Below are 18892 nucleotides of genomic sequence, written 5' to 3' on the forward strand. Positions count from 1 at the left end.
AGCTTAACCCAGGGCACCTAGTGGATAGAGTGCTTGGCCTGGAGTCAGGAAGACCTGAGTTCAAATCCAGCCTCAGACACAAACTTAACCATATTTGCCCGAGTTCCTCATCTGTAAAATGAACTGGAGAAGGAAATGAAAGACCACTCCAGTATCTTTGCCACAAAAAATCCACACGAGGTCACAAAGAGTACAACACGACTGAAATGACTGAACAAAAACCCTTACCCAGGGTGGATGTATGAGGCTGAGGCACTCTATTTCCATATTGAGGTTTTTATTGAATCAGTGATGATGCAGCAGGATGGGGCACAGGAGACCCCAGACTGAATGCTAGGGCCAGGCCCAATCCAGATACCCGGATCCCCACCCCCAATCCTCAGTCCCACCCTCTCCCTGACTCCTAGTGGGTCTGGGAGCTTCCCAACTAAGCTAATTCCCATTCTATCTAACCACCTAGTGAGCTATCCCCCTACATCTAGCAATTCGCCATCTCCAGGAGTCCAGCAGATGGCACTGGTGCATAGGCAGTCAGCTCTCTGCCTATTCTCCTCTGATTCTCCCAAAGACTTTCAGAGGGCATAGGGAAGGCCTGCTCTTGGCTGTTGGCTCCTACCCCTTATTTGAAAACTTTTTCAGGGATATTTTCCCAGAAAAAGACAGAATACTCAATTCTTCTTTCCTAGCTCCCTCTCCTAAAGCATAGAGGTTTTTATTTTTAACTCAGCTTCCAAGAGAGGTTTTGTATTCAATTTCCTTTTCTGAAACCAAATATCTGACCCTAACCCTTCTCCCTTCCCCCTCCCCCCAAAAAAAACTCTACCTATGTCTCTAGGCTGCTTATCCCCACCCCCTCCCAATGTGACCCTCTTCCTGCTTCCTGGGGTTCCATGGTCAGCGCCGCCCAGCTGCATGTGTCCGTTGGTGACGAATGAGGTCAGAGCTCTGTGAGAAGGCCTTGCCACAGTCGTCACACTTGTAGGGCCGTTCACCACTATGGACCCGGTGGTGCTGCAGGAGGGTGGAGGAACGGCAAAAACCCTTTCCACAGATAGCACACTTATAGGGCCGTTCACCTGTATGGGAGCGCTGGTGCTGAATCAGAGTGGATGAGCGATTAAAGGTTTTCCCACAGTCGGGGCAGCTGTAGGTTCGGCCAGGTAGGTGGGTGCGGGCATGAATGGCAAGCACAGAGCTCTGGCCAAAGCGTTTCCCGCACTCAGGGCACTTGAAGGGCTTTTCTCGGGTGTGGCTTCGGGCATGAGGGGTGAGGGCTGAGCGCTGTGAGAAGGACTTGCCACATATGCCACAGCTATACGGCCTCTGCCTGTGTGGACACGCTGGTGGCTGCGAAGGGAGGAGTTCTGGCTGTAGCACTTGCCACAATCTGGGCAACTATAGGGTCGCTCATGGCTATGGGTGCGCTGGTGGCGCAGGAGGTAGGAGCTGTCGCCAAAGGCCTTGCCACAGTACGGGCACTTATAGGGCTTCTGGCCTGTGTGGGTCCGCTGGTGGCGGAGCAGGTAGGAGCTGTCAGCAAAGGCCTTGCCACAACGAGGGCACTTATATGGCCGTTCACCTGTATGTGTACGCTGATGCTTGATGAGATCAGAGCTTTGTGAGAAGGCTTTGCCACATACTTCACACTTGTAAGGTTTCTCTCCCGTGTGGATACGCTGGTGTTGAATCAGTGTGGAGCCCCGCCCAAAGCTCTTCCCACAGATACCGCAAATATTGGGACGTGGGGGCTGCCTACCTTGACCTCGAGGGCCCCCACCACGCCGAGACTGGTTGTGGATGGTCTCGGTGATGCTGAGAGGGTTCTCCTGAAGTATCTCAAACCGGGAGTCAGTGAGCAGGGTCCCTGAGGGCATCTCAAAGGTGGTCCCCAGTGGCAGGTCCCTAGGGGGTTGATCCTCATACCCTTCAGTGTAGGAGTCCAGGGGATCATCCTCCAGGGAGAGATCAAGAGGATCCTTTTCCTCAGGGCTCAGGGGCATCTCAGGAATTTCATCAAAACCTGGACTCTGAGGTTCAACTCCAAAGGGTATCTCTTCAACGTCTTCATTCTCAGAGTCTTCTTGCTGAGGAATCTCTTCCTCATTCTCACTCACACTCTTCCGTCTGCCACACTCGCTGCCTGGGGAAAGAAAAGTAGTCTGAACCTCATCTTCCCTACACTCTCTACTCCGATTTCCACTGCCTGGTGTTCTGTCTCAGCCCTCATTCCCTCCCCCCCTTCCTCCCCAATTCCAGGTATTCCCTCCCCGATCAGCAGAGAGCTCCAAGCCGGAGGGGCACCGCGCCTCTCACCTGTGGGGGTGCCTCTCTGGCTCTCTGTCTCCTCGGGACTCTGGGGATCTAGGCCCCACGGCCTGGCCTCTTGCTCCATCTTAGAAATCAGGAGCCGAGGGAAGCCTCTGGAGAAGAACAAGAGTAATTTTCCCTCTCCAGCCCTCCAGGTCTGAGCTCCCCCTTGGCGTGGGGCCCCGGGTGCCCCCGCGGTCCGGGAAGAGTCACCTGAGCGGCGGGCTCCCCGCAGCCCAGGGCAGGCGCGGGAGCGGGTGCGTGTGCGCGCGCCTCTGGGGCCCTGCTCCCCTTCCCAGAATCCAGATGTCTTGACCCCAGGCCTCCAGCTCTCCCTCCCCGGAGCCCCGCCCCCCTCCCCTCCCCCTCCAGCTCACTCTTTCCCACTTTCCTCCCAAGGCCCCCGTCCCCTTTCAGAATCTAGGCGGCCTGAACCCGAGGATCGACGGCCCTCCGGCCCCTAGACACCCTTCCTGGGACCCAGGTGTTGGTTGCCCGGCTCCCCAGCCCCTTGCTGGGCTGCGGCCGCCCAGCCCCCTTCCCCCGCCCCCTGCACAGGAAGTGTCCGGATCGGCCGGCTCCCCGCTAGGCGGGCGCCGCTGCCGCTCTAGGATGCCCCGGAGGTGCGACTCGGTGGCATTAACCCTGTGCAGGGCCGACCAAGCCCCGGGCCCCTGGGTGCGAGCCTCAGCAGGTGCTAAAGGAACAGCAGCACCTGCCGCGTGGGGCAGGGATAGTGGCCTGGACGCTCCGTCCCAGATCCTAGGCCGGCTGTCTGTCCGTCTGTCTGCTGGTCGCTTGGTCCGTGCAAGCGTGCCCCGGAGCTCCGGAGCAGCAGCCCCCACACTCTAGGGACGGCGAGGCGAGAGACAGCTGGCCCTACGGGCTCGTGCCCTGGCTCTGGCTCAGCGATCAACCTCCGCCGCCGCCCCTTCCCTCTGACCCGGAGACGGCGAGATCTCCGCGACGCGCCTCCTCCGGCCTTCCAGCGAAGCACGGGAGCGGCGTGGCGGTCAGCGGAGTCCCCCGCGTGCCGTTGGGAGAGCCCCTTCATGCCGCCCCCGCTAGTGAGCACAGCTCAGGCCCAGGCCCCCCTGACTCACCCGGCCCTCCCCCACCCCGCCTTTCGCTCATCCCCTCTCTCACAGCCCTCTTCTCCAGCCCTAATTCCACCCCTCCTACAGCCTGCCCCTCCCTCCAGTCTAGGATCGTTGCCAAGGAGACGGCTCCGCCTCCGGGGCGGAGCGAGCTGGATGGCCTGGAGGCACCGCCTTGCTTCATCCGAAAGGGGCCAGCGATTGGTCTCATGGCTCGGGTGCCCCGCCCATTTTCCTCTCTCCCCGCCCCTTTCCCGCCTGTTCGGGGGCGTTAACCGTCGCTCCAAGGCGCGAGGAGCCTCCAGCGGAGCCTGATTGGCCCGAAGGCGCTCGCGGGGCGAGGTCTTCCACCTTCCGCGAAGGGCTTTGGGGGGAGCCCCAGACCTCCTGCGGTCATTCGGGTTCCTTAAGTGGTCCCTACTCTTTCCGCCTCAGTTTTTCACCCTATCTGACAAATGAAGGGGAAAGCCACCCCCGACTACCCCTTTCCTCTGCGTTCCCCAAGTCCCGCCCCCCACCTTCCCATTCCTCACTCCCACTCACCCACACCTCGAGACCCTTCTCGGGATGCCCCCGGATTCCAGACGCTAAGGGGTTAACGCTGCCCACCTTCTATAGCCAGGAAATCCTAGAGAGGACCTAGACTGGGGGGGGGGTACCGAGCGCTTCCTTCCGCTTCCTGTCTCGTCCAGCGACCCTCCCGCTTCCCCCTCCCCCAGCTTGGTCTAAATCTCTGGACTCCTAGGTGCTCAGCTTCCTTTTCCCTTCTTCTTTCCCCTCTCTGACACTCGTTGCCAAAGGGGTAAAGGATCCGGGGGGAAATGGGACTCTGAGAGGTGAGTGCATCGGAGGAGGGGGGAGCAGGACGCCTGCGTTTGTTGTTCGGAAGTTAGTCGTGGCCTACTCTCAGTGACCCCATGGACTGTCCGAGAGGTTTTCTTGGCAAAGATACTGGGTGTGATTTGCCATTTCCTTATCCAGTGTGACCCCATTTTACGGATGAGGAATTGAGGCCAATAGGGGTTAAGTGACTCGCCCATATAGTGTCTGACACCGGGTTTGAACTTAGATCTTCCTGACTCCAGGCCCAGTGCTCTATCCACTGCCCCCCACCTAAGTTTAGGGAAAGGTGGAGGGGGGTGGTAGAGAAAGAGGAAAATGTGGCCTTTTCTTTTTCTGCAGCCAAGAACTTCCCAGATCTCGTATCTAGATGAATTAGGTCGGGAAATGGGAGTGGAGGTGGCTGGGGTCCTGCCAAAATCACAACCCGAGAGAACTGGGCACTAGTCCAAGCTAACAAGTGTTATTAGGCACCTACTGTGTTTAAGGCACTGGGAGTACAAAGACTAAACAATGAACAGAACTTGGCCTCCGGGAACTTACATTCTAGGGGAGTAATAGGGTAGATGCAGTGTGCCAAGAGATCAGTATGTGCCTGATAATTCCAGGAGTAAGAAGAGAATGCTGAAAGCGAGGATAAGAAAGTCTTCATGGAGGTGACTGGGGGGATTCTAAGAGGTACAGGGGACAGGGACAGTGTGGGTGAAGGCAAGGAGGCAGGAGATGGAGAAAGCAGGTCAGTTCAGTTAGAAGTAAAGTCCATGAAGGAGTATAATGTCTAATAAGTCTAGATGAGTGCATTGGAGGCAGATTGTGAAGGGCTTTGTGTATATTATATGCTAGAGGCAGTAGGGAGCCACTGAAGGTTCCTGAGTAGAGGAAAACACAACATGGTGGATGAAAGAAAACTTGATTTGGAGTCAGAGGACCAGAGTTCAAATCACCAGTTTGCCACTTACTATGCATGAGGCATTGGGCAAATTATTTCCCCTTACTGAGCCTAAATTTCATTGTCTGTAAAATAAGTGGGGGGTTGGGGGGACAGAAGAACTAGATTGATCTCCTAGGTCCTTTCCAGCTCTAAGTCTCTGATCCTATGACATGGTTAGATTTGTGCTTTAGGAAGATTACATAGGGAGAAAAGATTGGAAAGGGAAGAGACTGGAAGTAGGACGTCCATTTAAGAAGCAGTTGCAATAATGTAAGTGAGAAGTGATTAGGGTGAAGCATCTGATGATAACCTTCATGTTTCAGTAGTATTTAAAGATTTAGAAAGTATTTTGCCACAACTCTGAAAGGTAGGTTGTGCGGTGTTATTCCTGTTTTTTAGATGAGGAAACAACATGTCCATGAACATATCTCCACAAACACTTGGAAAACTAAGTGTCAGAATCGGGATTCAAACCTGGTCTCCTGACTCCAAATCTAGTTTTCTTTATATTCCTGTACCACTGCTTTCAGGGAAATTGAGGTGAAATGTAGGTCTCTAGAATTGAAGGGAGACCCTGTAGCACTTGGCCACCATGCCCTGTGGAGAACGGATTGTTTGTGTGGTATGTTCTTTGTGAGTGTGGTAGGAACCATTCAGGGTAGGCCTGCTGTTGCTGTTAATTAGAGACTCTTGAATCATTCTTCTTGCTGCTTTTTTAGCCTGGATGCCTAGGAGAAGAAGCTCAAAAAGAAAGGGAAAAGCTAGAAGACTATTTCTGAAGTGGCTTGCATCTGGATTCCCCTTTCTTACCATTGGAACTGAGAGTAAGAATGAGAACCCCAGATGGGAAAGGCCAGGGTATAGGGAAATTTTCAAAGAAAATCCCAGGTCTGGGGACATAGAGTGTCCCAAAAGTCATAGTTCCATTTTAAGCTATTAAAATTTACAACAATGTTTATCATCAAAGTGTTTCCAGCTTTCCAATATGTTTAACTCTCAAACAGAAGATGACCTTGGCAAGGATACAGAGATTAAAGATGATTTCATTGAAACTTTAATAACTTTAAACTGCACTAAGACTTCTGGGATACCCTGTCTATATTGTTTCAGAAATTAAATAGGGACACCTTTTCTGTCTTTAGACATCCAAGTGGCTGCAGGGTTTTTGGAAAGGATTTTGTCCAAAGTTCCCACTTGGTCATTCAGCAAGCATCAGAAAACCCCCACAGATGAGAAATCCTATAAAAACTCTGACTTTGGGAATAACTTCCCATAGAAGTCATACCCAGTCACCTACCATTATATTCAAATGGTTTAGAAATCCTAGTAGTGGTCAGATTACCCTAAGGGCTTTTCCCAGAATATTAATATCATACATAAGATAATGCACACTGGGGCATAATCATAGTCCTGCCAGTTCTGTAACAAGACCTTTAGCCATAGGCCTGATCAGAAGCCCTACATGAATCCTGAGGGGCAAGGGCTTCCAAATTGCTTCAGCAGCAGTTTTCCCATATGAGGGAGCAGCCTCCCTAATGGCTAGAGCATATGAAATTTCTAACCAATCTTGTCAATAACAGTGTCACTGCAGTCAGAGGCAGAAGAGCCTACAGATGTCTCAGCTATGGGAAATACTTTAGGGGTAAGCTCATCCCTCCTCCAGCGTAGATGTGTTCGTAGTGGCACGAAGTCTTAGCAAAGCACTAACTCTGGGAGGACCTCACCTCCAGGTTTAGTCACTGGTCTACAGAGGAAATGTAGCAGTGGGGTGTGTCACTGGGTTTTGGGTCAGCTAGGCTCTCGCTCTGCATACAGGTCCTGAGTATAAGAAAGGATTCTATATGAACCCTGCTCTTGTTTTTGCACTAGAGAACATACCTGGAGAAGAGACAGCAAGAGGCTTTACTCAGAGAAAATCGTCAAGTGTAGATGGGTCCAACCATCGGAGCATTATGTGTCATTTGGAGCTCTGGGGCAATGGAGAGCTTTGTGGGAAAATAAAGAAGTAAGGGTCTCTGGATGCATTCCCTTGCCTGGTATGATGGGAACTGGCATGTGGCCTCTAGGTCCTCAAGTCATTTGTTCTATGAAGTTTGGATTCAGTCAAAAGGCTGCACTTGAGGACTTAAGAGGGCCACATGTGGCCTTGAGGTCACAGGTTCCCCACCCCTGTGTCTGAAGATAGACCATGTATGGCTTTTTAAAGGAGATCTGGAAATTCATGCATGAACGATGACTGCCAGGTGCCAGTTGGCAGGGATGCCAAAATTAATGCTGGTGAGATCTCTGTTGGATTTGGTGGATTAAGACCCTTAACATTCCACAGTCCAGTGCAATGGCTCCCAGGGAAAATCTCTATCAAACTCACATGCTGCAAAGCCAGTATCATGGGACACTTCGGTGAGTGTAAAGGAAATGCTGTCTATTCCTTGGGTAGAAGTATCTAATGCTGGAGTTTGGATTCAGTCCTAATCATGTTAAAAGGGGGAGCAGATGAGAGAGACTGAGAGTACTGCACTAACAGGTGCTCACCCATTAGCTATGGATTCAATGTTGGGAGGTAGCATCATAGGATAAAGAGTGTGACATGACTGGGCTTGTGGCTACTGGTAAATGTTTGTGTTCAGGGAAAGAAATGGTTCATCAGCCAGTTAGGCAGCCAGTCTGAATGTGGGCCTTGTGTTCTATCTACCATGAGTCTGAACTGGTTTAAGTTTGGGCTGCATTCTAAGTTGGTTCTCAGAATCTAGTGGTGAGGGCCTTAAGCTCTCGAGGCAGCATGCAGTATGGTAGAGAACTGGTTCTAGAGGCTGGAGGAAGGACAAGCTTCTTCTCTTCCCTCCATACCCAGGTCCCTCTACTGCCTAAACTCAGGTGTTAGCCCAAACCTCAGTCTCCTCTATCTCCCTTTCCAAATTATTAAGGATTCAGTGAAGTATGATACTAAAGGGGTTAGGAGGGTTTTTTTCTTGTTTCTTCCATCTCTACGTCATCCTTCCTAACATTCTTCCATTCCTGCTGCAGTAAGGAGGAAAAATATATAAAACACAACTGTGACTGAAGGGGGTGGGTGGGGGAGGGAAGAGACTCAGATCCCCAGCTATACTATCAAGACACAGAGGCAGTTCTTAGGAAAACTCCTTTACTGTCCTACACTGTACAAAGGAGGGAGGTCCTGGCCCTAACACAGCCAGGAGCTACAGATATATACGGAAGTTCCCTGCTAGGAACCAACTGAGGAAAGAGCCAGGACAGGGTCAGGCTCAAAACTGAGAATTCAGGGAGCCTTTGGCACAGGGGCAGTGTCAGAGATGTGGCTTTAAAGGATGGCAGACTCCAGGAGAGGCCATGAAGTAGCTCAGGGGACAGAGCACTGGGCCTGGAGTCAAGAAGACCCGAGTTCAAATCTGGCCTCAGACACTTACTAGTTGTGTGACCCTGGGCAAGTCCCTTAACCTCTGTTTGCCTTAATCCACCAGAGAAAGAAATAGCAAAGCACTCTAGTATCTTTGCCAAGAAAACCCCATGAACAATATTGGTGTGCTGTGGTCCACAAGGTCACAAAGGGTCAGACACTACTTGAACAACAAACTCCAAAAGGGAGGGGGAAGATAACCATCCTCATTCATTAGGCCCTCGGGGAGTTGGTACAGCAACTCTGTCCATTGTGCAACTCTTTGACTTTCTCAAACCATCAGAGGAGGCAAGAGCAATAGGTTTTATGTCCATCCCTAGGCTCTACCTTTCAGACTCTCAGTCTGATCCTGAACCATCTTTGGATCTTTGGTTTCTCCCATCCCATTGTCCTTAGCCAGTCACCCACATTCCTGGAAGATCTCTGGGTAGTGCTGGAAGCCCACTGGGGGATCTAAGTCTCCCTGGATAGAGACAAGTTGCATAGGTAGCACCTCAGACAACTGGCCCCTCCTGCCCCCAGCACCAGGCCGATGGATCCACTGATGTTTGGCTACGGCTGACTTCTGGCTGAATCGCCTCCCACACTCAGGGCAGGAATAGGGCCGCTCACCACTGTGAATTCGTCTGTGAGCAACCATTTCTGAACTCTGCCGGAAGCAGCGTCCACAATCTGGACAAGGGAATGGCTTTTCACCTGTGTGGGTACGCTGGTGGCGCCGGAGGTCTGAGGCATGGGCAAAGGCTCGGCCGCAGTCAGCACAGGGGAATGGTGTCTCACCACTGTGGACACGATGATGCTGTGAGAGGGCTGAACTCTGGCTAAAGCGTCGGCCACAGTCAGCACACTGGTAGGGCTTCTCACCAGTGTGGACACGGAGGTGAGTGGTAAGGGCTGAGCGCTGAGTAAAAGCTCGGCCACAGTCGAGGCAACGATGAGGCCGTTCTCCCCGGTGGATGGCTCGGTGCTTGCTTAATGAAGAAGCCTGGCTGAAGCCTTTGCCACAGTCAGGGCAATGAAAGGGCTTTTCCCCAGTATGGGTGTAAATGTGCTCCACCAGTGTGGAGCGCCAGGCAAAGTGCTTCCCACATATGTTGCAGCCATGGCGTTTGTCAGTCCTGGGAGCTGGAAGGTTGACCCGCAGGCTGGGCTTTGTGGGAGGGCGGCCCCGACGGGGAGCAGGAGGAAGGGCTGGCTGATGCTTGTGTTCTCCAGTCCTAGTTGTTTGCTGTCCAACATCTTCCAGTCTCCTGATCAAAGTTCGTTCCTCAGCTCCAAGCATCTTCCTGTTCTCCTTATTCTTGTTCTTAGCTCCTGCTGGATAAAGAATAATTCAGACTCCAACTTATTTTGCATATTTTTATTTTAAAAATTTATTATTTTATATTTCCCCAGTTACATGTAAAAACAATTTTTAACATTCATTTTTAAAACTGATTTCCAAATTCTCTCCCTTTCTCCCTCCCTCCCCACCCACCCCCATTGAGAAGGCAAGCAAATACATGTGTAGTGATACAAAACATTTCCATAATAGTCATGTTGTGAAAGAAAACATAAGCAAAAAAAAAACCCTCAAGAAAAAGAAAGTTAAAAAGTATGCTTCAATCTGTATTCAGACACCATTTTTCTCTGGGGATGGGTAGCATTTTTCATCATGTCCTTCAGAGTTGTCTTGGATCAGTGTATTGCTGAGAATAGCTAAGTCATTCACAGCTGATGATCTTAAAATATTGCTGTTACTTTGTACACAGTACATTTCACTTTGCATCAGCTTATGTAAGTCTGTCTGGTTTTTTTCTGAGAGCATCCTGCTCATCATTTCTTATAGCACAATAGTATTCCATCATAATCACATACCTCAATTTGTTCAACCATTCCCCAATTGATGGGTAGCCCCCTCAATTTTCTATTCTTTGCCCCCAGAAAAGATTTTGCTTATTCTTAAAAATTCTTTGTAGTGCTATTTTTTTGCTTTTATATCACCTATATCTTCCCCTTGCTGTCACCCCCACCCCCCAATCATCTCTTATAACAAAGAATTGTTTTATTTTTGAATCCTATTGCCCACTGTTGGGGGAAACAACACCCTCCACCAGCCTCACTGTCACCCTAATAAGCATAACAGTCAGAACTTAAGTCTCGGGATTCCAAGACCAGCACTTTGCACCCATCCCTCACCTCCACAGGTTACTGCCTTCTCCCATTCACCCTCGGGAGACTTGGCATCGGAGTCCCACGCTTCTTGTTCCATCCAGGAGATGAGCGCTGGTTTGGGACCTGGAAATCCTGAGGGGAGGGGGGGTGGGGGGAATGGACACAGAAAATTATGGCGGAGGGTCCCAGAATGATCTGATCCCTCGTCAGCCATTCTGGCAGTCCCCTCCCCTCTACCCACAGGTACCCTGGCCCGCCCGGGCCGCGCCCCTCACCCAGCGCGCCCAGGTGGCCGTAGGTCTCCCGCATGACGTCCCGGTACAGGGCCCTCTGAGCGGGGCTCAGCCGTCCCCACTCCTCCGGGGAAAAGTACACGGCCACATCGGCGAAGCTCACGGGCCCCCTCGCCCCTGGCCCGGGCCCGGCCTCGCTCATCCTCCGCGGCGCAGACTGGATGGGGTAGCCCTCTTTTGGCTTCAGCTACCTTGGGCAGCCCCGGTTCTGCCCACACAGGATGGGCGGGAACCGAGAGGACCAGAAGTGTTTGCTAGACCGCCGCCGTGACCGTAGCCGCGGGAAGCCGGTGGCATTTTCCCCTGTTCCCACTGGGCTGGCGGTGGCTGTGATGGGGGTGGGGGGTGGGGGGAAATGGGAGCGAAGTGTGCCCTCAGAAAAGATGGCGGCGCATCAGCTTCACTGCCCTTCCGCCCCAGGCAGCGGGAGCCCCCCCACTGCTTTCAGATATTGACCTTACCCAAGATGGCGCCACTGCGCTTCGGTCTCTGCTCGTGAAAAGTTCACGGTCATTGAAAAGCTGTCCCCCAGCGACGTCCGCACGAACCGCCAACCGGAGGTGGCGCATGCAGATTAGACCCTGTCGAGACTTCGAAAGACCCTGTTCCTGTTTCAGAAATAACAGTTAAGAGAAGAATGTGTGCCTTTTCCTGGGTTTCATCCACGGGTGTCTGCTGCATCCATGAACCTTGGCTATCCGTAGCAGATCCTCCGATTCAATCCTCCCATTTTACAGATGCTGGAAACTCAGGGCCAGAAAGGTTATGACGCGTCAGAGAGTCACACGACAAATACAAGACTCCTGCAGTTTTCATTATTCCAAGAAACCCAAGCCCTCAAGGAGGTTTTGGTGTCCGGCTGCTCTTACTCTAGGTCCAGATTCATTGCAAGCAGGCAGGAGCAAAAAGGGCTTGCAGGTATGGGGTCCTTCAAACGTAATACAAAATACGAGAATATGATACTAGTACGGTGAGGGAGACCAAAGGAGACAGTCAGAAATTCATTGGCTGAGGTTAGGGATGATTTTTGAAGGCAACACAAACTTCTTTTCCTCCGAGGCTTCTTTCATGAAGGCATTCCCTCCCCTACATGAGTGAAGGCTTCTTGTGACAGAGCCAAACTAATTTGTCTGGAATATAGGGTACAATTGAGAGAGAAAATAACCTGAGGCTGGAAAATTAGGTTACAGATAATGAAGAGTCTTGAGTGTCAGGGCTGAGTTGGAACTTTGTTTAACAAGGGTAATGGTCTGATCAAAGTGATATTAGGAAGATTAATCTATTGCTTGTATGCAAAATGAGTTGGAGTGCAAGAAATAACTGTATTATGAATTAATTTAAGTGGTATGGTGAGTGATTTTTAAAAAAAAACACTAAAACTAGTGTGGTGACCATGAAAACTGAAGAAAAAGGCAGATTTGAGAAAACTGCCAAATAAAAATCCATAGAATCTGACAACAAAGGTTGTAGCTGTGTGAGTGAAAAGAGTGGAATGGATGTGAGAGATTATTTAGAGACAAAATCAATCCAGTATGGCAGTGGACTGGTTCTGGGGTGTGAAAGGGGAGAATTTAGAATGATTCCATAGTTATGAACCAGTGTAACTGGAAGCATGCTGATGCTCTCAACAGAAAGACAGAAATTAGGAAGATGGGAGGGCTTGAAGAGGGATGAGAATGAATTCTTTTAAAATATATATTAACTTTGGCATACGTATGAAATTACAGCTGTAAATGTCCCAGTAGGCAGTTAGTGATGTGAGACCATAGCGTTCAAGAGAAAGACAAGGAAATATAGATCTGACATTGTGTGTGTGTGTGTGTGTGTGATCTGCATAGTAAGAGAACCAACAGAGAAGTGTCATGAAAACTCAGGAAGACAGAGGATCATAGAAAGGAGTGGTCAGTAATGTCAAATGCTGTGGAGAAGTCAAGAAGGATGAGAATTGAGAGAGGGTGTTGGATCTGGCATTTAAGAGATGATGGGTAACCTCAGAGAAAGCAGCTGAGTAATGATTTAAGAAACCAGACTGTAAGAGATTGAGACTTGAACAAGAAAGTTGAGGCTACATGTAAATAATAGATAGCTTTATCTGGGAATTGGGCTGAGAAAGACCAGGCATCCAGGTCCGGTGGAAAGGGGGCTGAATCTGTAGTCAGAGTACCTAGATTTGAATTTTGCTGTCACTTGCTAACCTGTCACTTTATCTCTGGATCATAGCTTCTTTTTCTGTAAATCGAGGTGGTTGCACTAGATGGCCTCAAAGGGCCAATCCAAGTATAAATCCATGATCGTATGAGATAACGAGGTCAAGGGAAGGCTTTTTGATGATGGAGGAGATGAGCATACTGGCAGGCTGTATGGAAGGAGTCCATAGATGGGAGGGGGGATGACAACCGTGATGGCAGCCTGCTGAGGGAGACTGAAAGAGGTGAGATCAAGGGCACAAGAAGAGAGGTTGGCCTTGATGAGAAGGGCCACCCCTTCATCAAGAGACTGGAGCAAAGGAAGGGATGAGGGATATTTAGGGATTTCAAGATAGGGAAGTCTTAGAGATAGAAAAGAATGTAGCATAGGAAGAGATGAGAAGGAGAGAGTTGCCTTCATTACTACACCTCTGGAGTCCTGGTTTCTTAGTCTAGCTCTCCCACTTGGCAGCTGTGTGACAGGCTGTGACCTTACCTCTGTGTGGAAGTCACCACATTCAACAACAAATTTAACATTCACTAAGTTGACTTACTATGTGTGAGTTACAGAGTTAAATGCTAAGGATGCAAAGGGAAACATGAAATAGTCCGTCCTCAAGAAGCTTACAGTTTTGGAGGATGGGTTAAACTAGATGGTCATTAAAGTTTCTGAGCTCTCACTTTCTAAGGTCTGTGGGCTACTTTTGCAACCTCACCCATCTCTGAATTTTGCACTTTGACCAGATTTGGTTTCCTCACTGTCCCACTGCAATGTAACTTTTATCTCCACTACCTCCTTGATACTACTCTCTCAAAAGTCACCAGCATCTTCCTAATCACTAAATCCAATGTTCTTTTCTTAGTCCTTATTCTTTAACTCTGTGTAACATGTAAAACTCTTAACCATCCCCTTTCTTCCTGAAACGCCTTTTCGCTTTGGAAACCAGTCCTCTATCCTTTTCACTGATCTTTCTTCCTTTGCCAGCGCCCAAACTATAAATGTTCCCCAAGATTTTGCCCTTGGTTCTTTTCTTTTCTGTAGACGGTACCTGTTCCAACTTCAGCTGTGACCTCTATGAGCATGACTCTCAAATCTATTATCTTCAGCCTCCAAAACTCCAGTTCTGCATTTGCAATTAATCAGCAAACCCCAGCTAAGATATCTTATATGGCACCACAGACCTAGCATGTTTAAAACTCTCCTCACCCCCAAACTGCTCTCACTAATTTCCCTATTTCTGTTACAGGTATCACCGTTCTCCTAGTTACCAAGACTTAACATCTCTGGTCATCCTTTACTCTTCTCCCTTCCTTACACCAGCTCCAACTATCCAATCAGTTGATCTTCAGTCACTTCTTCCTTTTTCATTATATTTTGAATCTGTCCCCTTCTTTCTGTTTTGATTGCAGCTCCCATAATTAAGGCCCTAATCACCCCTCACTGGATGTTGAGGGCCAGCCCTAAAGAGTCTGATCTGGGTTGAAGATCCAGGACGGAGTTTGACTCTTGCCTAGTCTTGACCCCTAGGGCTCACATTCTTAGGAAGTTGGCTCACCAATCTCCTGTGCAAGGGAGGTTCTTGGAACATTCCTTCCTGCTCTTTGAACCCTTAGATTTATATACCATTCTTCCATTAAGGTGGCACCAGGGAAGGTCTTGGAATATACTGCCCGATCTATGAACCCTGATAACAAGGAAACATATGTTCTAATGTCACATATACAGAATAGGTATGGGGAGTGTCTCACGGGAATGCCTCTTTGTAGTTATGTTAGGTTTCTCTACATATACTGTAACCCTCAGATGAATAAACGGCCCAGTCCTTACTGACCCACCTGGCCCACATTTCTTCATTAAGCTCTTTCTCGTTAGGTGCCTCACTTGGAGCAGGCTGCAACTGGATCCCTGCAGTAGCCTCCTAAATGGCTTCTCTGCCATCAATCTTTACTCCTCCATCAAACATTTTATTCCCACGTTAGGGTTACATATAGCACTACTCTGATACAGCAATTCCTTTTGCTCAAAAACCTTCACTGATTTCTCGTCACCTAAGGGGTAAAATCCAAATTCTCTAGCATAGCATCTAGTACTTTCTAAAATCTGGCCTTAATCTATTTTTCAACATTGTCCCCCCACTCTTCTTCATACATACTATGCTCTGGCAGCCAAATCCAGACGTACTGTCCATTTTTCATATATACTTTGCTCCAGTTTGTCTCCACACATCTGCACATTTCAGTCGCTCTATTTGCATCTTTCTCATCTGAAATACTACCCCATCCTTCAAGGCCTAGGGCAAATATAATTTCTATTTGATCCCTCCTCATCTGAAGGGGCTTCTCTAGACAGCCATATCTCTTTATATAATTTTTTTTTTGCCTTTAGGCAATTGGGGTTAAGTGACTTGCCCAGGGTCACACAGCTAGTAAGTATTATGTGTTTGGTCTGAGGTCGGATTTGAACTCAGGTCCTCCTGACTTCAGGGCCGGTGCTCTATCCATTGTGCCACCTAGCTGCCCCCTTTATATAATTTTCATGAAGAAATCTTTTTTAAAAAGTTACTACATTTGTATGTCTTATTTTTTGCTAATAAATGATGAACTCCTTGAAAGCAGGGACTGCTTTCATCTTATTTCCTCAGCGACTACCCACAGGGCCTTCTACGTGGGAGTTGTTTAATATAACTGAAAGAGGAAAAAGAAATTCAGAATGCAAATGAAACCGCAGAGGTGGTAACACTGTGCCAACTATGTTGCCTTTAGTAACACTTGGACAACCATGTTGCCATCTGTCAGGCTCTGTCTGCCAAAGCGGCTGCTCAGATCTAGGACTCCCAGTCTTCCAAATTACTAGTTCAGTGCTTAGCACATGGTAGGTAATTGAAATACATTTGATTTCTCAGCTTTGCCTGGCCATGCTGGGACTGATTCCTATTTTTCACAAGAACAATATAAAACCACAGAATTGGAGACATTTCTCTTTGATATCGAGATCAATTTGATTTGATATCAAAGCCCCTACTGCCCCTTCTTGGCATTTGCAGCCTACTTCTGTCTACCTTCCCATTGCTAACAATCAGTTTTCGGGCACAGAGCTGTGTACACAGTAAGTGCTTTATAAATGCTTTTTCATTCATGTATTTATTCAGTGGCTATTTTCTTGATCTTTGAAACTCCTCCAATGCCTATACTGCAAGGCATCATGGGTAGTTAATAAGTGTCTTTTGAATTAAATTCATATAATAAACATTTATTAAATGCTTACTGTGTGCTAACTTTTTGTAAGACCACTCTGAGATGCTGAGGCTGGTAAGGTTTCAGTAATTCATCTTCTTGCCAACAAGAAAAATGTCCAGTGTAATGGCTTCAAGACTTGTTTTTTTAAATCACCACTGAATTATATTTTAGTTATTTTGTAAACTATTTCCCAATTACGTTAAATTTTTTAAATATCCATTAAATTTTTTTGAAGTCCAAACTCCCTGCCTCCTTTCTGCCCCTCACCCACTCATTGAAAAGGCAAGCCATATATCAAGCACACAAAGGTGAAGTCATGCAAAACACAATTCTCTATTAGCCATGTTGCAACCCCCGCCCCCAAAAAACACAAGAAAAATAAAGTGAAAAAATTATGCTTCAATTTGCACTCAGAGTTTATTAATTTTCTCTCTGAAAGTGCATAGCATTTTTCATTATGAGTCCTTTGAAACTGTCCTGGATCACTGTCTTGATAAGTATAGGTAAGTCCTTACAATATTGCTGTTACTGTGTATGATGTTCTCCTGGTTCTACTCACTTCACTCTGCATCAGTTCCTATATGTCTTGCTAAGTTTTCTGAAAGCATCCTGCTTGTCATTTCTTATAATACAATAGTATTCCATCACAGTCATATACCACAATTTGTTCAGCCATTCCCTAATTGATGAGCATCCCTTCAATTTCCAATTCTTTGCCACCAGAAAAAGAGCTGCTATATCTTTGTACAAAATAGGTCTTTTCCCCTATTCTTTGATTTCTCTGGGATACAAACCTAGTAGTATTTTTGGGTCAAAGGGGATACACAATTTCCCCCCCTAGTTTCTGGCTTTCCTTCTAATTTTAGCTGCATTGGTTTTGTTTGTACAAAAATTTTATCCATAGATGTGACAGGTATATTTTTAGCTGTTATCATAAATAAATTAGGGGATCATGAAAAAATATACCTGTCAGATCTATAGATAAGGGAAGTTTATAACCAAACAAGAGACAGAGGGGATCACAAGAAGTAAAATGAACAACTTTGATTACATGAAATTAAAAACTTTTTGTACAAACAAAACCAATGCAGCTAAAATTACATTTTTTCACGATCCCCTAATTTATTTATGATAATACCCTTTATGTCTAAATCATTTTATCCATTTTGACCTTATTTTGGTATATAGTATGAGATGTGGATCTATCCCTAGTTCCTGCCAAATTGCTTTCTAGTTTTCCCAGCAATTTTTGTCAAATGGTGAGTTCTTGAACACAAAGCTTGGATCTTTGAGCTTATTAAACACTAGATTACATCATTTACTACTATATATTGTGTACTGAATCTATTCCACTGATCCACCACTCTATTTCTTTTCCAGTACCAGATTGTTTTGATAATTACTGCTTTGTAATACAGTTCCAAATCTGGTATTGCTAGGCCACCTTCCTTCACCTATTTTTTTCATTGATTTTCTCGACATTTTTTATCTTTTATTCTTCCAGATGCATTTTATTTTTTTCTAGTTCTATAAAATAATTATTTGGAAGTTTGGTATGGTACTACATAAGTAAATTAATTTAGGTAGAATTGTCATGTAGAATTATTTATTAGACAGAATTGTCATTTTTATTATATTGGCTACCCATGAGCAATGATTATTTCTCCAGTGGTTTAGATCTGTATTTGCATTAAGAGTATTTTGTAATTGTATTCATAGAATCCCTCACCTCTGACACATGAAATCCCTAGCTTCTTTCAAGGTTCAGCTGGTGTTGCTTTCTTCATGAAGCCTCTCCTGATTCCTCAGCTGCTAGAACCTTCCCTCAGAAATTATTTTCTGTACACATAAATATTTCATATTTAATTTTCTAGGTACACATTATTTTCCCCAAATTGAATGTAAACTCATGGGTGGGGACTGTTCCATTTTTTTTTTGTCTTTGTATTTCTAGTTCCTAGGACATGCTTAAGTTGTTGAATGAATGTCCCTGCCCTGCCCCCCCTCCTTTAAGCCTTTAACTCCTTCCACTAGTCTCTTCTTACCTATAACTCTACTTGCCCTCCAAATTAGGCTGCTCATTATTGACTTCAGTGCCTTGGAACACATTGTTACTAATACCTAGAATACCAATACTGATACCAATATCAATAGCAGCTTCCTATCAAGCCTTTGAGCCTCAACTTCAAAGTGCCTACCTCAAATTTTAGCCAGGCATTATGTCTGGCTAAAGAGACTCCAGAAACAATCTGGTATAACTTCTTCATTTTATAGATGAAGAAAAAGGCTTAAAAGAGTCAAGAGATGACCCAGACCCCAACTGCTAGTTTCCTAACTGGACATCATTCCATTATTTCCTACATAAAGCCTTCTCTGACCTTCCTGCTGAGGAGTAATATCCCCTCTCTTCACTTTCATAGCATTTTACTATG

General features: G+C 47.3%; 1 protein-coding gene across 1 annotated transcript; it reads right to left on the reverse strand.

Annotated features, from left to right (window-relative positions):
• Positions 1-260: 260 nt before the first annotated feature.
• On the reverse strand, positions 261-11396 carry LOC110223156 (uncharacterized). Its single transcript, XM_078151740.1, is given in 9 exon segments — positions 261-1242; positions 1245-2140; positions 2314-2662; positions 2823-3155; positions 3251-3371; positions 3576-3755; positions 8995-9907; positions 10769-10876; positions 11020-11396. Coding segments are annotated over 9 exon segments (3408 nt in total). The 5' UTR covers positions 11180-11396; the 3' UTR covers positions 261-894.
• Positions 11397-18892: the final 7496 nt, after the last annotated feature.

The sequence above is a fragment of the Phascolarctos cinereus genome, unplaced genomic scaffold, assembly GCF_003287225.1.
Source record: "Phascolarctos cinereus isolate Bilbo 61053 unplaced genomic scaffold, phaCin_HiC Scaffold_4;HRSCAF=312, whole genome shotgun sequence".
Classification (NCBI taxonomy): domain Eukaryota; kingdom Metazoa; phylum Chordata; class Mammalia; order Diprotodontia; family Phascolarctidae; genus Phascolarctos; species Phascolarctos cinereus.